This window comes from Danio rerio, chromosome 6 (assembly GCF_049306965.1).
Source record: "Danio rerio strain Tuebingen ecotype United States chromosome 6, GRCz12tu, whole genome shotgun sequence".
In the NCBI taxonomy this organism is placed as follows: Eukaryota; Metazoa; Chordata; class Actinopteri; order Cypriniformes; family Danionidae; genus Danio; species Danio rerio.
This window is the reverse complement of record NC_133181.1, coordinates 9,732,346-9,754,457: the sequence shown is the minus strand read 5'-3', so window position 1 is coordinate 9,754,457 and position 22,112 is coordinate 9,732,346. Positions and strand designations below refer to the sequence as shown.

The 22,112-nt window shown below is 35.3% G+C and overlaps 1 protein-coding gene across 1 annotated transcript in view; it reads left to right on the top strand.

The window, feature by feature from the left end:
- Positions 1-22,112, top strand: part of tmeff2b (transmembrane protein with EGF-like and two follistatin-like domains 2b) — a 106,171-nt gene that overhangs the window by 50,763 nt on the left and 33,296 nt on the right. The window contains exons 3-4 of the mRNA XM_021476996.2: positions 727-865; positions 17,689-17,715. Coding sequence (XP_021332671.1) covers positions 727-865; positions 17,689-17,715 — 166 coding nt within the window. The remainder of the gene's footprint in view (positions 1-726; positions 866-17,688; positions 17,716-22,112) is intronic.

Genomic DNA, 22,112 nt, shown 5'->3' with positions numbered 1-22,112 from the left:
AGATCTCTCTTTGAAATCTGTAATAGGCTATCACTATTGACTAGAATATCCGATCCAAGTATTGGGATCGGTGCATCACTTGGCATTCGTATTCTAAATGAAATTTTTCCAGTCTGACCGATTAGTACAGGCCAAAACATGACAAAACATGGTCATTTTCAGCAGCAGTAATTAGCAAAATATACAAGTTTCATTCAGCTGAGTGACAACTGCTCTCTACCATAGCTCAGAAACACTCTATAGTCTACAATATAGTATAGTGATTCAGTTTACAACAACTTCATTTATTGAAAACATAAAAAAAAGTCACATTCACTGTCTCGATTTAAAAAAGTACCTCGCCATCTTGCTCTGATCAAAGATACATGAACACACCAGATATTGCAACCACAAACATCCCAGAAGGTCTTACTGTAAATTCCCCAGATCAGCTTTAACCCATCGGTTTTGGCAACTGACCATATTCTAAACTGGATAATCCACAGCTAGGTTTTCATTACATGATTCTAATGCACTATACGTCACATTAAGCAGTGTAACAGTGTAATGCACACCTAGCTTTGGATTATCCCTGACTTCTTTCACCCTTCGGTAGCTGCGCGCAGATCCCCCAGAACAGATGTCTTGTGTTTCAGAGGCCGGTGTAATTAAAGTTGGTCCTCATCTGATCTGACCATTAAACATGCATCTGTGACACCTGTGCCTCTTCTTTCTCTCTGTTTGCAGTGCAGCGGTGACTATGCTCCAGTGTGCGGATCGAATGGCGAGAGCTATGAGAACCACTGTCTCCTGCGCAAAGACGCCTGTAAACTGCAGACAGAGGTGCTGGTGGTGTCAGACGGAGCCTGTCCTGTCGGTACTAGAGGTGACTGTCCTTAGTGTGTGTGTATGTGTGTGTGTGTTTGTCTCCAAGGTGCCTGTTGGACTGCAATCATTAACACTTTACAATAATGCTATATTTCTTAAAACGAGAATTACTTTAGATAAATTAATTCACAACAAACTAAACTAAACTAAACTAAAAGCACAACAAAACTAAAAATTAAGATTTACTCTGAATACGATTACAATCTGTGTTTTGGTTAACTCATAATGTTTTTTTTTTTTAACTCGACACTGTTTTGGCATGCTTTAAATGTTCATTTCTGCATACCATCTTATTAATATCTCTACAGTTTTTTTATTGTTTTGAGGATATAAAAAAATAAATAAATAAAATAAAAAAGTACAAATAAAAATAAAAGTAAAAAAATAGAGTTTTTAGTAACATTAGTTGAAGGTCTGTGACATGACATCATGAATGTGAATAAGATTTTATGTATGTGTATAACAACTGTAATTAAGTGTCATTCACTCGGTTATCATGCATCAGAGGTAGAAAGAGTACTGGAAAATCATTCTTCAGTAAAAGTACCATTACTTGTCTAAACATGTAGTGCAAGTAGAGTAAAAGTATCAGTTGTAAATATTATTCAAGTATGAGTAAAAAGTTGACCTATCAAAAGTGCTCAAGAAGAGTAGTGAGTATTACACTGTAAGAAGCTAATAATTGTACAGTTAAAGTCAAAATTATTAGCCTGCCTGAATTATTAGCCCCCTGTTTATTTTTCCCAAATTTGTTTTTAACGGAGAAGATTTTTTCAACACATTTCTAAACATAATAGTTTTAATAATTCACTTCTAAAAACTGTTTTATTTTATTTTTGCCATGATGACAGTAAGTAATATTTGACTTGATATTTTTCAAGACACTTCTATACAGCTTAAAGTGACATTTAAAGGCTTAACTAGGTTAATTATGTTAACTAGGCAGGTTAGGGTAATTAGGCAAGTTATAGTATAACGTGGTTTATATAGTATAAATCAGACTCTGACAATTTCCTTGCTCTGTTAAACATCATTTGGCAAATATTTAAAATAGAAAAAAAAATTCAAAGAGGGGGCCAATTATTCTGACTTCAACTGTACATGTAATTTGTGACTGTGTGCATACGTAATATTCTGTAGTGCATTTAGTTATTGCTCAGAACATCACAACATCATTCTAATTTTTTAGATTTAGGTTGTGACATCAGGTAACTAAAATTCAGTGTGTAGCCAGCGTCCAGACAGTTATTTTGATGTCCAATAATGACGTGAAATGACGTTGATATTTTGTCGAATTTAGCTCGTGTTAGAAAGTGACTAAAATCCAACATCGGGCAAACATCTTAAACCAGCGTCATACGTCTGACATACATACACTGACATTTGTCAGGTTTGGCAACCGAAATCTAACATCTGATATACGTCAACCTGTAACATGATTAGACGTCGTTATAGTATCTGGTTGATTTTAGATTGGATGTTTTCGAATCCCCATAAACAAGAAAGAAATAAAGAAGTGACTGCAGGTTGAAGGAAAGTAGTGGAGTAAAACTACTTCGTAAATTACAATTCCTGAGAAAAAACTACTTAATTATAGTAATTTGAGTATTTATAATTTGTTACTTAACACCACTGTAATGCATAGATGACACTGTTTGTTATGACAACTTGAGAAACAAATACGTCACAGCCTGTTTTTGTCTATGTCAACTTGACATGACCAAGACAACAAAACTTGTCATAAATCTGTTATAAACATGATTGTCATGAACCATTATAAATTATAATGTCATAAATTTTATAACAGCGTCATTAATATATATATATATATATATATATATATATATATATATATATATATATATATATATATATATATATATATATTAATGGCGCTGTTTATATATTATATATATATATATATATATATATATATATATATATATATATATATATATATATATATATATATATATTGCCTCAACTACTGTGGTAAAAGCTAAATTTGTTATTAAATGTAATTAAATATTAATGACGCTGTTAAAAATGAATTTTAACTTTTTTTTAAAATGGTAATTTTTGTAACGGTAATGACACCTTTAAAGACACATTTCTATAACAAATACAATTTGTTCCACTGCAAATGTGGTCAGAAAAAATATTTATGACAGTTATGCCTCATGACAATTATGTTTATGACAGATTTATGACCAGTTATGTTGTCTTGGTAATGTCATGACAATGAAAAAAAAAACTTTTTGCAAAGTTGTGATATATTTATGTCAAGTTGTCATAATAAACAATGGCATCTTTACATTTAAAAATGACATAAATAAGCAAATGACTCTTAATAATAGTTGTCATAAACATGCATAAATCCTCATTCACATTCAGGACATGCGTCATGTCATGATTATAAAGGGATGGCAGTCTTATGAACACTCCTTTAAGTAAAGTGTTCCCAATTTTTTAAATATTGTATAAACAACTTCATACTGAAATGTAGACAAAAATTGTCTTTGAGTTCAATGTTACAATATCATTATAAAATTATCAAGTAAAGTAAGTAAATAAAGTCATACAATGTGAATAAACTTTTACAAAATTGCAAGCCTTTTTACATACAGCAGTTAAAGTATAGGTTTGGTGGCACGGTAACTAAGTGGTTAGTACTGTCCCCTTGAAGCAAGAAGGTCTCTGGTTTGAGTCCCAGCTGGGCCAGTTGGCCTTCTGTGTGGAGTTTGTATGTTCTCCCCCTTGTGTTTGCGTGGCTTTCCTCCAGGTGCTCTTGTTTCCCCCACAGTCCAAAGACATGTGCTATAGGTGAACTGGGTCAACAAAACTGTCCGTAGTGTATGAGTGTGTGTGAATGCGAGAGTGTATGGGTGTTTTCCAGTACTGGGTTACAGCTGGAAGGGCATCCACTGTGTAAAACATATGCCAGAATAGTTGTTGGTTTATTGCGGTGTGGCAACCCCTGATAAATAAGGGACATACTGTAGCAAAAAAATAAAATGAAATTAATAAATGATTGAAGCCGAGTTGTTTTGTACATTTAAATAACTGGTGTTTCCTCAATTAAATAAACACCTTAAATAAACAACAGAACGCTGTTAGGATAATTCCATTTTCATGCATAGATGTTAAAGCTTTGATAATAAGTGGTACTATAATCAAAGATAAATTTAACTGCAGACTCCTATTAGCAGTGAGCAGTGATCTGTCCTTGTGCCCTCGACGCTCAGAGGCGCAACATTCCCCACTCAAACATCCATTGAGTCTGAGTGCCGACTCGCGGCTCTCCTCGTGTTCCTGGAGGAAATAACAGCGATTATGAGCTGAAGTAATGATCATTCACTAACGGCCTAATGACTCTGAGAGTGACGAATGCACCTGGCGTCGACTGAAATACACAACCACACAGTTGAGCTCGGCTTCATGAATGTTCATGCTGATGGTGACACTTTGGAAAGGGGGATTTATAATAATATAAAGAAAACAGAAGGGGTTTATTTTTTTAAAACAAGAAACAAGTGTAAATATAAGAAAAATATACTATATACAATCAATTCCATCATAACTTGATGTTATAACAGTGATCATAACATTATTTATCAATAAGCAGAACTTTTTGGACTCTCAGAAGCTATGATCAATTCATAATTGATTTTTTAAAAAGATTTTTAAAGGTCTTCCAGTCTGAACGCAGCTTTCGTGATACTAGTGAGATGTAAAAAATAAAAGTAGTTTCGCCCAAAAAAGCAGAAGCATGGAGTGAAAGCTCAACTCACACCTGCTGCATCAGTTACACTGCAGCTTCCCGTACATGTGTATCACGAAACAGGCTGCAAAGCTTTAAATAAAAGCTCCATTTATTACTGCAAAGCACGAATCACGAATCTTCTACTATTGCAGAGCCATTTTGCACAGGGTTCAGTTTGCATTTCTCAGTGAGACAGTTTTGCCCTGACATCCTGACAGCGTGACAGATGATCTGGTGATGGAAGCCAATTGTAACCCATCTCACCTGCGACAATATTGGAGAGAAAGAGAAACAGAGCACATGCTGACAGCAGTCCAGATACCGATACTCCAATGTTCGCTGAAATTCAATCCTTAAATAACACTTAATACTACACACACACACATACGATTCGTGTTTATTCTTCCTTCCTCCACCCATTGTTTTTTTCCCCCTTTCATTTCAGTCTTTTTCTTTACTATCTGATCAATTATCTGAAGTGTAGGAACACAGCTCTTCAGAAAAGCTCAGGGGAACATTTTGCAGTCGGGCTTATACTGTTATAAAGGCAGATGACTTTGTTTCACCTCTTTTCATTTTTCTCTCACACACACACATCCACAAAAAGACAGACTTCGACTCATTAGAGGTGACTTCTTCCTGAGAGGACACACACACACATGCTCGCACACACACACACACACACACATGCACTATTCTGGTCCAGTAAAAATGTGTCCTCTTTTTGTCCTCTGTCTCTAGATTAGCCCACTTTTAGTCATATAACATTTAATGAGACGATGATTATTTAATCCACAGATAATTAGACGATAATAAAAATTGGCAATAGGTGTAAAGAGTTTAAAATTCAAGTGTATGGTCGAAAGATACTTTCAGTTATCTGATGTTGTTTGTCCTCGAGGACCATTTAATAAGCCTCATATACTGTATTTACAGTAATTTAAGTTCTGTTGTTCTGTAGAAATGCTGCTCTTTTGAGCTGTGAGGGCTGAAATCTTATTAAATGATTTCTGAATGATCACATGACACTGAAATGACTCTGCTGAAATGAACAGGAATAAATGACATTTTATGTTTTTATATTTTAAGAGACAAGAGACCTCTGAAGGTTCTATTTCAATTTACAACAACAAAAATTACGTGAGCACAAACTTTTTAATTATAGTGTATATAATTTGTTTGGAATTGAGAACATTAAATGAGGTCATTCATTTTCCAAATGAACCATGCTGAGTCCAAATAATATCATTTCTTGTTTGTCACACTTTGAAATAATGTTTCGGTTTACAAATATTAATCAGAAAAAGTTGGGACAGTATGGAAAACGCAAAACATAAAGTGGTGATTTTTAAATTCACTTTGGCTTGTACATCATTGCAGACAATACAACAAATCTTATTTAATGTGTTCCTTATTATTATTTTATTTTATTTATTTTTTTCCCCCCAAATTAAACACGTTTTCCAACTTTGGTTCTTGCAACACTACTCAAAAACAGTAAATCATTTACCATTTTGTAATGTTACTATTCCTTTTCACAACACTTAAAAGACATTTAGGAACTGACGATACTAAGTGATGAAGTGTTTCAGCAGTAATTTTGTCCCATTCGTCCTGCAAATAAGTCTTAAGGTGGGCAAAAGTACAGGGTTTTGGTTATCTCATTTTGCACTTCAAAATGTGCCACACATTCTCTATAGACGAATTACCATGTTTGTAAACATTCAAAATGCGTGCGCAGTGTGGTTGCAAAAAAAAACAGGAGCACTAGCATTTACAGCGAGGGAATGACATCCGATGCGGTACAGAGTTTGTTGTTATCTTAGAAATAAGTTATATTGATGACATATTATATATATTATTTACATAATGTTTTCAACGTATTATAATAACTTGTCCCCAAGTGTTAAGCACAGTTATTCGTAAGAATTAATGTTAAAGTGAGCGACATTTATCTGAAAGGTCCATTTGAAGATTCTGTTTGATCCTTCATTTAATCGCCAGATGCTGTCCGTCATGCAAGTGGCAGCTATATGTAAAATTTAACACCACGTACATCATCGCAAACGGGATTACACTGAGTAAACTAATATCGCTACTCATGAAAAGACCGGTATTGCTATTAACATGACGTATGCATATAACAAGGTACAGTATATGTCAAAAGCATCAGTGCAATATCAGACAGCACCCGTGAGAACATCACAGTTATATTGTTAGCAGATTCATTCATGTAAACGAGTGTGTGCAGGGCTGGTGAGCGGTCCGTGTATCTTTTGGTCACTCAGTTATTTTATAAAAATCTATTTTCTTTTGATAACGGAATTTTGTTGAGACATATTTTTCTCATGCATTCATATATATTTTTTTGCTTGTTAGTTTGTTTACTGTTGATTTCAAATGCAATAAATCTGTTTGTATAAAACTTGTAGTAAAGGTGCTTTTAGATGGTGGGTGCGACTAAATTTTGGTTGATGTACCTACATTTTTAAAGTTAGGAGCACTGACAATAAAGAAGAGGGTACTTATTTACACATGATCTGGGAATGTTGTCTAGTTTACCCTCTGGTGTAAAATTTTAAGAATAATGGAGGATTGGCTAGGCTGTGAGTTACCTGTGGAGCCACGGCTATGCCTTCTTGTTGATAAATTAGTGATACCTAATATAGGTAAAAAAAAATGCTTTATTCTTCTCAAGATTGGATGCATTACAGCTGCTAGGATGATACTACGTAACTGGAAATGTCCCAGAATGCCAGAAATGAAGGAGTGGATTAATGGGATGATTGAAATTGGATCATATGAGTGTATGCTGGGGAGATTGAACAATGAGGGAGAAGTACATAGAAATTGGGATAATCTTTGGCAACATTTAAAATTAGGATAAATGAGTATTTACATTCAAAGGTACCACAACCTTAATTTCCATATATACATTGTTATTCTTTGTTTAATTGTCTTGGGTGCACGTGGCTGAATATGTAACATGTATCTCATGTATGTGTAATGTAAAGTGTGTTCTTTTTTCTTGGCTGGTGAACAATAAAAAGTTAAATTACAAAAAAAAAAAAAAAAAAGTTAACAGAAAGGTTCATTTCAAGCCCTGTCATATAAAGGAAGAGATCGCAATGACATATGATGACGTGTGCAGGTGCTGTAGTGCTGTCATTATTCTTAGGGGTTAATTTCGAGGCCCTTCCCCTTCACACTCAGTTTTAAGGGCCAAGGGAAAGTGGAAGGGGTACAAAAATAGAATTGGGATTTGGCCTAAATGTCCTGTTGGAATTGTATTTTGAATTGTAAATGCACTGTTACGTCAATCACAGCTCTTTACTAATACAGTTATTTTTCGGTAAAAATACAATCTAACAGAAATGTGGATTGTGACATGTAATCCACACCCCGGCAGTGAAGCAGCCATGTCTCTCTCTCTCTCTCTCTCTCTCTCTCTCTCTCTCTCTCGTGTGTGTAGCAGAGATGTGGGCTTGTTCAGAGGCAAAGGCAGTAATCAGTGTCAAATAAAGTGGGCTACATTTCCACACAGACCACAAATCACTGTGTGTGCACACATCTGTGTGTGTGTTTGGAGACAAAGAAAAAACACAGGTCACACTGTTCTCGAATTGATCACCCATTACTCGTAAAAAAGAGAAAGATAGCAGGAGCGGGCTATAAATCAGACCCTCGTGTGTGTGTCTGTGTGTATGTAAGTGTGCAAGTGTGAGTTTGTGTATTGCATGTGCATATGTCTGTGTGTGCATGCATATGTGTGTGGTATACGTGTGTGTGATAGCAGAGCTGTGTGTTCAGATATTCATGTTTGTGTGTGCGTGTATGCCTTTGTGTGCATGTCTGTGTGTTTTTGCATGTGTGTGCAGATATGCATATCTTTGTAAGTGTGTGTGCTTGTGTATACATGTGTGTGTGTGTGTGTTTGTATATGCATGCCTATGTGACTATTCATGTACATGTGACTGTGTGTGTGCACATACGGTATGTGTGCATGTCTGTGAGTGCATGCATATGCATATGTGTGTGTGTGTGTGTGTGTGTGTGTGTATTTTCAGATGCAGATAATCATGTATGTGATTGTGTGTGTGCATCTAAGGGTGCTTGTGTTTGTTAGTGTGTATGCAGCATGTGTTTGTGTATGCAGGCGTATGTGTACAGTATGTGTGTTTGCAGATGCAGATATTCATGTATGTGTGATTGTGTGTGAGACTGTGTGTGTGTGTGTGTGTGTGTGTGTTTGTGTGTGCGTGCGTGCATGGGTGCTTGTGTTTGTTTCTGAGTTTCTGTGTAATGCATGTGTTAGTGTATGCAAGCGTATGTGCAGGTATGTGTATATGTTTGTGTGTGTGTGTGTGCTTGCAGATGCAGATATTCATGTATGTGTGACTGTGTGTGTGTGTGTGCGCATGCGTGGGTGCTTGTGTTTGTGTGTGAGTTTCTGTGTTCCATGTGTTTGTGTATGCATGTGTAGGTATGTGTATATGTTTGTGTGCGTGTGTGTGTTTGCAGATGTAGATATTCATGTATGTGTGACTGCGTGTGTGTGTGCACATGTATGGGTGCTTGTGTTTGTGTCTGTGAGTGTGTGTATGTTGCATGTGTGTGTGTACAGTATGCATATGCATGTGTGTGTGTGTGTGTGTATGTATGTGTCTTTGCAGATATTCATGTGTTTGTGCGTGATTGTGTGTTTGTGTCTGTGAGTTTGTGTATGTTGCATATGTTTGTGTACAGTATGCATGCGTATCTGCAGGCATGTGTGTGTGTGTGTGCGTGTGTTTGTGTGTGTATTTGCAGATGCAGATATTCATGTGTGTGTGTATGTGTGCTTGTGTTTGTGTGTGAGTTTGTGTGTGTTGCATGTCTTTGTGTATGCATGCGTACATGTTTATGTGTATGGTATGCATATTTGTGTGTCTGTGTGTGCACATCTATTGGTGCTTGTGTTTGTGTGACTGTGTGTGTTTGTGTCTGTAAGTTTGTGTATGCAAGCATATCTGTATGTCCACATATGCATATTTGTGTGTGTTTGCAGATGCTGATATTCATGTATGTGTCACTGTTTGTTTGTGTGTGTGTGTGTGTGTGTGTGTGTGTGTGTGTGTGTGTGTGTGTGTGTGTGTGTGTGTGTGTGTGTTTGCATGTGCATTTATTCAGGTATGAATATGTGTGTGTTTGCAGATGTAGATATTCGTGTGTGTGAATGTACATGCGTGTCCGTGTGTATGCATATGTGTGAGGAAGGGGCAAAACTGGAGGAAGATGGAATGGGAAAAGTCATCATTAGGATAATCAATCGGGAGAGAGAGAGAGAGAGAGAGAGAGAGAGAGAGAGAGAGAGAGAGAGAGAGAGAGAGAGAATGAGACAGACAGAAAAACACTTTGGCTAATTATGGAAGATCAGGGCTGCAGTGGGGATTGGTCTGATCAGCAAAGGGGAGAAGAAATGACCTGGAGAATAAAAACGCAGACTGAAGATGAAGATATGAGATGCTGAATGCTCAGAGCCTCTCTCTTTCTCTATTTCCGAGAGCAAGGTGTCACAGGTTGAGAGTAATGTGAACCTGTAATTGAGTCCCTCATTAAAAGCACAGCCTCATGAATATGAAGGAGCCCAGGCTCATCTGCATACCTCAGACTGTTTGTGTTACGTGTGACCCAGCAGGGGACGCAGAAGTTTAGGAAAGAGAAGAGAGAAGAGAGAAACAGAAAGGTTAAAGAAAAGGACAGCGCAAAATACACTGATGAGCCAAAACATTATGGCCAGCTGCACATGAAGCACTTATATTTATATAGTTTTCGGTTTTTATTTAATTCTGACTGTTCTGATTCTGATAGTTTTAAATTTAAAGTGTTGCATTTACATGACTTTAGCATGAGTATTGCTCACTAATGAAGCATTTATAGTAAAAACAATACAGTAATTTTAACAATACAATACAGTGTTATGAAATATTATTACAATTTAAGAGAACTGTTGAATGAAAGTATGAAGTATTAAGCAACATAACAGTCTTCAAAATCAAGATTCTTTAGAAATCAATCAAATAAAATGATTTTGGTGCTCAAAAATTGTATTCTACGTACAAAAAACAAAAACAAAATTAATATAGTTGTTGAATGAAACGATATTAAAAGAACAAAATTTTATTTGTAATTAAAGGTGCAGTATGTAAGTTTGTCACCCAGTGGTTGAACTAGGTATTGCACCCCTGGTTTAAAACCCTTGCAAGCGCAGGTTGCCAGATTGATGACACCAACAAAGGCTCATTTAAATTGTGTTCTATATAAAAGCAATGGCGCAAAATAGAAGGAATATTTTACATATTAAAAGGACTTTTGTTCAAACCAACACCTCCAATTTTTATTTTAGAAACAGCTAAACAACAGAAAACTGACAATGATCATCTCATGTACACCTTGCGTTTTTTATTCAGTGTTAAATGCTAATAATGTGAGTTTGAATGCCATTTTACATGACATTTATTGCCATACTACTGAAAGCAGCAGCAGACAGTTCACCTCAGATCTTGAAAATAAAACTGTTTGAAATTGAACTTTAGACTCAAAACCAACACATATCAGTGATTCAGCATCTACATATAATAATGCTAAAGAGTTTTAATATGTATTAATTAGATTATAAACCTTACAATTGTATTGGAGTGCAGTGAGTGCACTATTCTGTGCTTCTGAATGGCTGTATTTCATTTTCTGTCGTGTTTCGTCAGGTGCAAACAGTCAAACTGCTTATCACTGCAAATCTTGTCACATAGCATGTTTTTAGGACACGCAGTTTCAACGTAATTAGCTCACCTAATGTTTACGTTTGTAATGTTTATGTTATTTGCTAATTACTAACCACCTCATGTGGATCTGCATCTTATTTTGGAGTCTGCTTCTGTCCACTGGAGGTCGCATTTTGGTCGGAGACGCACATTTCAAGAGCCTTTTTGACTGAATAAATGTGCTGAAGCATAATTGGCTAAACTGACATTGAAACAAAGACTGACTTTCCAGCACATAATGCACAGATAAACAAATATGTTCACTTGGCATGTTTCTCAATTATCTGCAAACATATTATGGTATTATTATGCTTTAAAAGAGTCAAAAACTTACATACAGCACCTTTAATACACTCTAAGAAATAAAGGTACTCGAGCTGTCACTGGGGTGGTGGTACCTTTTCAAAAGGTACAAATTTGTACCTAAAAGGGCCTTATTAATACCTCAAGGGTACATATTGGTGCCTAAAAAGTACAAAAGTGTTGCTCTTAAAATTTGTAAGAACTAATAAATAATTTTGAGGTACGAGTATGGACCCTTCAAGTACAAATGTGTACCTTTTGAAAAGGTACCACTCAAGTAACAGCTCTCGTACCTTTAGTTCTGAGAGTGTACAGTTGAAGTCAGAATTATTAGCCCCCCTTTTAATATAAATATTTTTTTTCCTTTTTAAATATTTCCTAGATTATGTTTAACAGAGCAAGGAAATTTTTACAGCATGTGTGAAATTATATTTTTTCTTCTCGAGAAAGTCTTATGTGTTTTATTTTGGTTAGAATAAAAGCAGTTATTAATTTTTTTAAACACCATTCCAGGGTCAAAATTATTAGCCACTTTAAGCTATATATTTTATTTCGATAGTCCACGGAACAAATTTTAAATAAACAAAATTAAGAATTTTAAATGAACAAATTAGCCCTTTAGAACTGAACATTTTAAGATAGAAATATATCTACATAACACTGAACTGTTAAAAAAAACTAATGATTAATAAGTTCCTTATTTCATGATTCAAATTTGTTTTTTATGGTTCTGAATTGCATTGAGACCTTAAGCTGTTCTTTGTTGACTTTTGATGTTGACAATTTAAGTGAGTTTTATTGACATTTTAGTAGCTTGAAACAATATATTATGTAAAAAAATAACATTAAGAGAGAATTAAGTCCGTAATATAATGGAAAAGACACTGGTAATTTATTTTCACTATAATTTACAACACCAACCCAAACAAAATATCACTTTACATTATTAAAAAATAATAAAACTCCAAGTTTTTAACTTTTCTACTTAAAAAGAAGTGATTAGAGGACAAGATCCCACAATGCAATTCAAAAGCATAAATAAATGAGAAAAAAACATAAATTACAAACTATAGAAAACTGGCTATTCTTACTTTTGTACATACATGCTAATAACAGAAAGATCAGGAAATGTGTTATGTGTAATAATGAGGGCAGCTTGGTGGGAAGAAGAAGGTTATTGGTTTGAGTCTTGGCTAGGTCAGTTTGCATTTCTGTGTAGAGTTTGCATGTTCTCCTTAGTGTTACTCTGGGTGCTCCGGTTTCCCTCACAGTCCACAGACATGTGGTTCAGGTGAACTGGATGAACTAAATTGTCTGTAGTGTATGAGTGTGAATGAATGTGAGAGTGTATATTACTAGTACTGGGTTGCAGCTGGAAGGACATTTGCTACATAAAACAAATTCCGGAATAGTTGTCGGTTCATTCCACTATGGCGACCCCTGATAAATAAGGAACTAAGCTGAAGCAAAATTAATAGATACTATTAATGAAATTAAATGGTGGCCACTTGAAGAACAAGGATTAACTAAATAAACCATTTTAAATATTAAATTAATTATCTAGTGATACTATCTAGCTTGTATGTCTATTTTTAGCAGCTGAGATATGAAAATCAAGATAAAAGTACAAGTATCCAGAAAAAAAAGTGTTATTGCGGTGGAGCAGGAAAGACATGGTTCGGAATTAAAGGAATAACACATTAAAGCCTGGCCGTCCCGTGGCCATCTCAAACGAAGATTTATATTTGTTCTGGGCGGGGAGTAATTGGTGGGGTGATTGATGGGAGGGCACAGAGCTATAAGCTGCTCCTCTCCATCATAACAAATTGATGAATGTCAGATTTTTCCCAAAGCTGCCGTCGAGCCCAGGGGCGGATAGAGAGAAACACTAGGAGCGAGAGAGAGCCGAGTACAGTCTAGTCATAGCGGCTGTGCCCTTGAACTTGAGCGAGAGAGAGAGAAAGTAGGGTTATCTGGGGCTAATTTCGGTGTTCACCTCGAATGAAAGCACAAGAACTCCATTATTTACATTCTGAGAGGTACAGATGCGACTGGAGGGCAGATTTATAAGTGTTAAAAATGAGGAAAATGAGGTGACAGCCAAACTTTTATTCTGTTTTCCCTTGTCCTCTGCCTCTCTAATGTACACATTTGCCTCTATAGTTCTCTTCCTTTCACTCATTTTAAATTTCAGCTCAGTTTAAAATGCCCCCAATATGCTAGTTTAAAGGTTTCTTAATTATTTTTATATTATTATTAAACACATTTATTCAAGGTCAATAACACTTCCTTTTTTATATAATATACATTCCAAGAACTCTATCTGAAATGGTTTCTTCAAAAATCCAGTCTCTCTAAACCTCTTCTCTCTGAGAGTCTGCTTTGATTGGTCAGATGGCCCAAACTATTATTTTCTTACTTTATCTAGTTTCTAATCAAAGTATATTAAAAAAAGCATCAAGAAAAACTAAATAATAATAATAATAATCATCACAATAATTATTTGCTTAGCCCATAAGCAAATGTTTAGCTATTTTTAGGGAAAAACTGTTTTGAAATTTTATTAGTTTTTCTGATAACAAGACTTTTTTTGCTACTTGATTAATTATATATATATATATATATATATATATATATATATATATATATATATATATATATATATATATATATATATATATATATATATATATTTGAACTGATTAATAATAACTAAGTAATAATAACAATATTATTTTCTTTAAAAACAGGTTTATTTTGCTTAGCCCACTGACAATTTGCTATTTTTAGTTTTGACATTTTCACTTGTTTTGTTTCCAAAAACAAGACAATGTTTTTTGCTTCTTGATTAAATACTTTCAATACATTTAAACTACAAAACAATACAGAACCTTCAAGTAAAAAAGTCTGCAGTGTGGTCTAGCATTTAATCAGCAGGTGATGTAAACAAAAAAACAAAAAAAAAGCAGAGTGTGCTTTGCTCTGATTGGTCGGATGGCCCAGTCTGTTGTTGTTGCACTGCAAAACTATTATTTTCTTACTAGCACAGTTTCAATTGTTTCTAGTCAAATTGTATTCAAAAACAATTATCAGGAAAAACTAAATGATAATATCAATAATAATAATAATAATCAAATACTATTTTATTTTGCTTAGGCCACTGGCAAATTTTGCTTGTTTTTAAGGAAGAACTTTTATTGACTTGTTCTGAAATGTTGATTTTTTTTTTTTTTTTTTGGAAAACAATACAATTTTTGCTTCTTGATTAAATATTTTATATACTTGAACCAGAAACAATACAAAACCTTTAATGTAGGAACTTTTCCTTTGGAGTGTGGTCTAGCACTTAAACAGCTCGTAACGTAAAAAGAAAAGTCAATTACCATATCTAAATTTCAGCTCTTTAACAGAGTGCTTGTATACATTGATTACAGCAATATAGAGAGTCCTCATCCTTTACAAGTGCAAGTAAAGTGGATTTGCTTTTGCACCACAGAAATCACTGTTTTCTCAACATTTCCACGACACAAACCAAACACTTTCAGGTCTCTGAACTTTAACTACAGTGTTTGAGGGTCAAAACAGACATTGCTCTGGCCATAGTTTGCCATTATGCAAATGTGTTGCAAAGTTTCTGCAGACTGGAATCACAAAGAACTTCTTTCAGGCAGTTCAGGATACGTTTCTTTCTTTATGGAGACAACAATAACCCCATTTATCCTTCACTTTTGATCTTTGAAACTTTACAGACCTTTTACATTCACACGTAACAGTATTGCGTACTACTCAAAAGGTCAATCTTTTAAGTCCTGGGAATGTTCTAGTGTACAGTACGTTAGTGTTCCATTAATGTCTTTTTTAGGGATAAGGGCAACCCCAAATGCTTTTTGGGATTTTAAAGGGAACCTATTATGCAATTATCACTTTTATAAATGGTTGAAGCACAGTTGTGTGGCAACAGTCTGTCAATAGAGCAAGTCTCCAATGGTAAAAATTAAAAATTTAGATTTTTTCACTTGTTATTTTCGAAAAAAATGTTATGTCAAAAATATTAGTAATTTATCTGATACAAATGAATAATTCAATTCACTGAATTCTTTTATCCTTAATGCAACGCAGAAGTTACATTCAGGAGGTGCCCAACAATTTTCATTTGCTGACTCAAGCTTTTATACGCAGCTGATATTAACAGGTGGAGTTTAGTGGAATTTGTCACTTGTCAATTTTTCTCTAGTCGTCCATTGGCCGCACCCATACATACATCCTCGTTTTCTATGTATTATAAAAAGCATAATGCTGCGTTCACACCAGACGCAGAAGAAGCGTCAAGTGCGAGTGATTCACATGTTAAGTCAATGCAAAGACGCAAACAGACATCCTGCGGCGTGATGCAAACGAATGTCATGAATTGCGCAAATGGCACAGTACAAATGGTGCGAATTGCGCGAATGGCACAGCACGAATGACGCAATACACGTAAATGGCGCAGCACGAATTGAGCGTTTTGTGTGTTTGCGTGCTTAACGTGAGTTTCATGCGAGTCGCTCAAGTTTGAAAATCTGAACTTCAGTGGACATTCGCGCCGTGTTAACCAATCAGGGGCTTGCTCTTGTCGGGGCAAGTTTATGACGCAGCGCCTGTTGTTGATGTCCTGAGAGAAAATCCACCCGCCTACACCGACAACAGTTCAACAAACTGGGCTCGGCTCAGTCAAAAGCGCCACTGAAAGCTTCCATCATCCAGGTTAAGTTTCTGGAGCAGTTTATGAGCTCACAAAGCTGGGTGCACCTCTGAAGAATCTAGTGGACTCAGACACGGCTACAAATGAATCTACGCTGTTTTTTCAGCTTTCATAAAACACATGAACACAGTTATTTTCTTAATAAAATCTATGTTAGCCATTTAGCAATGAAGCTACAGTCACCGGGCAGATAGTCCTGACGTGTTTATTGACGGGTCTGCATCTGTGCTTAAGTTATGAATTATAAGTTGAGAATGAAGCGGATTTGACGCGCAAATGAAGCGAGTAAACTCAAATGTTCACGCGTCTATTTACGCGCGAATAGCACAATTTATCCACACGTTCCATGTCTGGTGTGAACACAGCATAAAACTTCTTAACTGCACATATTCTGTGTTCAGTTTCAACCCATCTCTGCTCACAGAAATTTTAGCTGCAGAGCTCAAGTTAATTTTAGACATTCAGGTCTTTGCATTTCTATCAGCTTCATCTAGTTCTGCAAAAATGCTTCATTAGTATGCAAAACATATCACACTCGAGAAGAAGTTTGGTTAATATCACTGTAAGCAGTACAAATACAATTGTTTAATAAAAAGAGACAAAAATAACAAAAAACACATTCCTTTTTCCCAACACACACTTTATAAAATGACATTATCCCTTTGTACATGCCATTGGAGAAGGAAAGCTCCGTCCATTAGTGATGATCTCTCTATCATTAGCATAAACAGCCCTGAGTGAGAAGCAGCTGTCTGTCATTCGAGTTTTCACACTGTACCTGCCAAAGAATTTATAAATATAAATTGGGTGCGCAAATGAAACATTTATAAATATTTATATATATAAATAAATATATTTATATATATATATATTTTTTTTTTTTTGTTTTCAGTTTTTCACAGAGATAACTGTAGTCCTGTTTTGAATCTGCCATTATGCTAATATGCAATATGTCAATGGTTTGTCTAAATAAGTCTTTGGAAATGGGGGGAAATGGGAATAGGGCAAGTCAGTGTCGACAACTCTATTTCAAATCATTTTTAATACATTGTGACATGAATCCTTGATTAGACTTATGCGTTTTAGATGTGCGAATGACATTATATGATATTTGGTTTGTCAGTTGCATTCAGATTTGGTTCAAAAACCCAACTGAATCTGTTTGTATGAATGTGGCGCTTCTATGACTGACCATCTGTTTTTCTGCTTCGTAGATGCTGGCTCCGGATCAGGGGATGATGGTGAGTGTTTTCAACTCATCTCTAATTAATACAGAGCATTAGAAATATGATCTCGAGTCTCACTTTGCCTGTTCAAATCCACACACACACACACACAAACACACCCACGCACATAGATTCACATAGTGAGTTGGGATGACAGCAGCTTCTGTCCTTTTCTGATAGATGTGAATATGCCAGCGGTACTTATAAAGTGAATCTGAGATGAAGAATTTCACTCTAGAACAGAGCTAATAAAAAAAAAAGATACAGGGATGAGGCAATGGGAAGAAGTGAGAGAGAGAATCAGAAGAAAGAAGAACAGTGGATGATTGGCTGAGAATGAATGCGGATGAATGTGAAACAAGGAAATAGAGATGGTATCTGGAATGAAATACTTAATTGCATAGTAATATTAATGAAAAAGCCATTATTTTGCAATATCATTCTTTTTTTCTTTCTGTATTTTGTGTTGTTTTCTAGAGAAAAATATTAAACATTGTTACATTTATATAAGATATTTATATAAGATAGATATATATATATATATATATATATATATATATATATATATATATATATATATATATATATATATATATATATATATATATATATATATATATATATAATTGAAGACAACGTGATCGAAGATTACAGGTTTTGTTTTCTGAAGAAAATGCATAAAATTTAAATGACTAAGCATTTTTTTATTGTTTTAAGCATGAATCTGCTATGCTAATGCAAACATGTTTGTAGCTCTGCCTTCTTTTAAAAAGAGGGCTATGAGCAAAATCTCATTTGAATTTAAAGCGACAGTGACCAAAACTGAGCATTTTGGATCAAAGTCTATAAGGGACAGTTTCAAAGAGTTATAAAAAATTATCTGCGGGGTATTTTGAGTTGAAACTTTACATGCACACTCTAGAGACATCAGAGGCCTTTATTACATCTTCTAAAAAGGGACATAATAGGACCCCTTTAATGCATTATTTAAGCTTATATTGCAATTACAATAAATATTACAGCTGTCAACTTAATTTTAATTACACCAATTGACTTAAATAGGATGTTAAATACATTTTGACATGAATCCTTGATTGGACTTATGAGTTTTAGATGTGTGAATGACACATATTTTATTGTTTTAATCATTCAATTGCGATCAATTAGTCAAATTCCAGATTTCATTCCTAACACTAGTTATTTAGGCCTATTTAAGAATAATAAATACATTAAAAATATATATATACTTTTCTCCTTTTAAAATTTTGTTCACTAGTTTTTCATACCTAAACGTACATAATTTTCATTAAAGTACTTAGCTGTCCATGTTTCAGAAAGCATCCTACTATATAGCAGTCAACATCTGAAGTGGATAAAGGAAAAAAAGTATATATAGATTTTATAAAAATAGAAAGGCTTATACATTGCTACGGTGCGGTATTTAGAAAGCTGTATGCATGTTTTTTATTTGAAATAACAGCCTTTCATATGACTACCATCAATGCTTTAACAGAAGAATCATGTGCCCTTTTGAGCACCACATGAAAAGCACTGCAGATCGAGTTACCGAAAGCCAATTCTACAAGGTTGCTGCTGTATGTAGCAAGAAAGCAGCAAGTGTACAGAGTAAACAGGGAAAACATGTATTTGAGCTTTAAAAGAATAGAAAAGAGGCCTGGAAATTGATTTAAATCACAGGGAAAAAGCAATCGTTAAACATTGATTCACAGGAATGCGCATTGGTGTAGGAGCTGGATTGAAAAACTGGGTTGGAAACAATAAGGTCTATGTAACACTGAATAAACAGGAAATTGGGGAAATCAAGAAAGTTTGACACTTACAAAAAAAAAAAAAAATATATATATATATATATATATATATATATATATATATATATATATATATATATATATATATATATAAATCATTTCTTGTGCTTTAATGGATATCTGTAATGCTGCGTTCACACCAGACGCGGAAGCATCATCAAGCGTGAGTGATTTACATCTTAAGTCAATGCAAAGACGCGAATAGACATACTGTGGCGCGATACGCGCAAATGAGGCAACATGAATGATGTGATTCGCTCGAATGAAATGGCACGAGTTGAGCATTTTGCGCGATTGACAAGATTGACGTGCTTATCGCGTATCGCTCAAGTTTGAAAATCTAACCTTCAGTGGATATTCGCACCGCGTTAACCAATCATGATTATGACGTAGAGCCTGTTGTTGGTGTCCCGGGGAAAAATCCTCCTGCCGACACCGACAACAGTTCATCAAAGCTTCCATCATCCAGGTTAAGTTTTTAGAGGAGTTTATGAGCTCACAAAACTGGATGAACCTCTGAAAGGATTCAGTGGACTTAGACACGGCTCCAAATGAATCGACACGGTTTTTCAGCATTCATAAGCACATAAACACAGTTATTCTCTCGATAAAAAATCCATGTTAGCCATTTAGCAATAAAGCTAGAGTCACCGGACAGACAGAAGCCCTGCCCATCATGCGAATCTGCCTCTGTTGTGAAGTGAATTTGACGCGCAAATGAAGCGAGTAAACTTAAATGTTACGTGTCTATTTACGCATTGCCGCGTCTGGAGTGAACACTAGAGATAACTTAGCACCTACAATTGCATTGATTGAGTAGACTTTGTAGTAAATCACATGCTGGTCTTAAGTGATGTGCTTAATAAGCCTTCTCTGCTCATTTCTAGGCCTTCTTAGCTTATTTTGAGTCAGACTTGTGAATTCAGTGAGTCAGTAAGTGAAGATTAGCTTTGACTGAGTAATTTAACTGGAATTTTTTATCTGACCCAATCATTTCACAATCAGTAAGTTGTTGACTTTGGAACACAGATGCAATCAGATTAGTTCAGTTGGCAAATTTATGAAACGAGTTCACCTGAGGCGATGCAGTGGCGCAGTATGTAGGGCTGTCGCCTCACAGTATGAAGGTCGCTGGTTCGAGCCTCAGCTGGGTCAGTTGGCATTTCTATGTGGAGTTTGCATGTTCTCCCAGCATTCACGTGGGTTTCCTCCGGGTGCTCCGGTTTTCCCCACAGTTCAAAGACATGCATTACAGGTGAATTGGGTCGGCTAAATTGTTCGTAGTGTATGAGTGTGAATTAGTGTGTGGATGTTTCCCAGAGATGGGCTGCAGCTGGAAGGGCATCCGCTGCGTAAAAATATGCTGGTTAAATTGGTGGTTCATTCCGCTGTGGCGACCCCGGGATTAATATAGGGACTAAGCCGAAAAGAAAATGAATAAATGAATGAATGAATGAAAGTTTAACTGAATCAGCAAACTGAACACCACAATATTATATACAGTCAAGTTTGAGATTATTCATACCATAGGGGTGTAACGCATCTTGGAGAATTTAAAAAATATAGAAATTTTGATAAGTATCGATATTGGAATATTTAAATAATCTTTTGGTTAGTATTGATACCAGATCTTGCTTTTGGTTAGTATCGATACCAGCTTACCAACGTGGTTACCTCACAGTTGATGAAATTAACAATTGGATGTGCCAAAACTTTCTTCAGTTAAACAAAGAGAAAACTGAAGTCATTGCGTTTGGGAAGAGAGATGAGGTTCTCAAGGTAAATGCGTACCTTGGCACTAAAAGTCAAACGACAAAAAATAAGGTCAAGAATCTTGGTGTGACTCTGCAGTCAGATCTGAGTTTCAATAGTCATGTCAAAGCAGTTAGTAAATCAGCATACTATCATCTCAAAAACATAGCAAGAATCAGAGGCTTTGTTTCTAGTGAAGATTTAGAGAAACTTGTTCATGCTTTTATCAGCAGCAGGGTGGATTACTGTAATGGACTCCTCACTGGTCTTCCTAAAAAGACAGTCAGACAGTTACAGCTCATCCAGAACGCTGCAGCCAGAATTCTGACCAGAACCAGAAAATCAGAGCACATCACACCTGTCCTCAAGTCTCTACACTGGCTCCCAGTTACATTTAGAATAGATTTTAAAGTATTATTACTGGTCTATAAATCACTAAATGGCCTAGGACCTAAATACATTACAGATATGCTCACTGAATACAAACCCAACAGATCTCTCAGATCTTTAGGATCATGTAAACTAGAAGTTCCAAGAGTTCAGTCAAAGCAGGGTGAATCAGCTTTCAGCCACTATGCCCCTCGCTGCTGGAATCAGCTTCCAGAAATGATCAGATGTGCTCCAACATTAGGCACATTCAAATTAAGACTAAAAACACATCTGTTTAGCTGTGCCTTTACTGAATTAGCACTGTGTTGTGTCCGACAGATTGCACTATCATGTTTTTCACTTCTTCTTCATTCTTTTATATCACATTTTACCTGTTTTTATGTTTTTTTATGCATTTTTATTATTTGTTTTTATTTTATTTACTTGATTCTTTTATTCTTG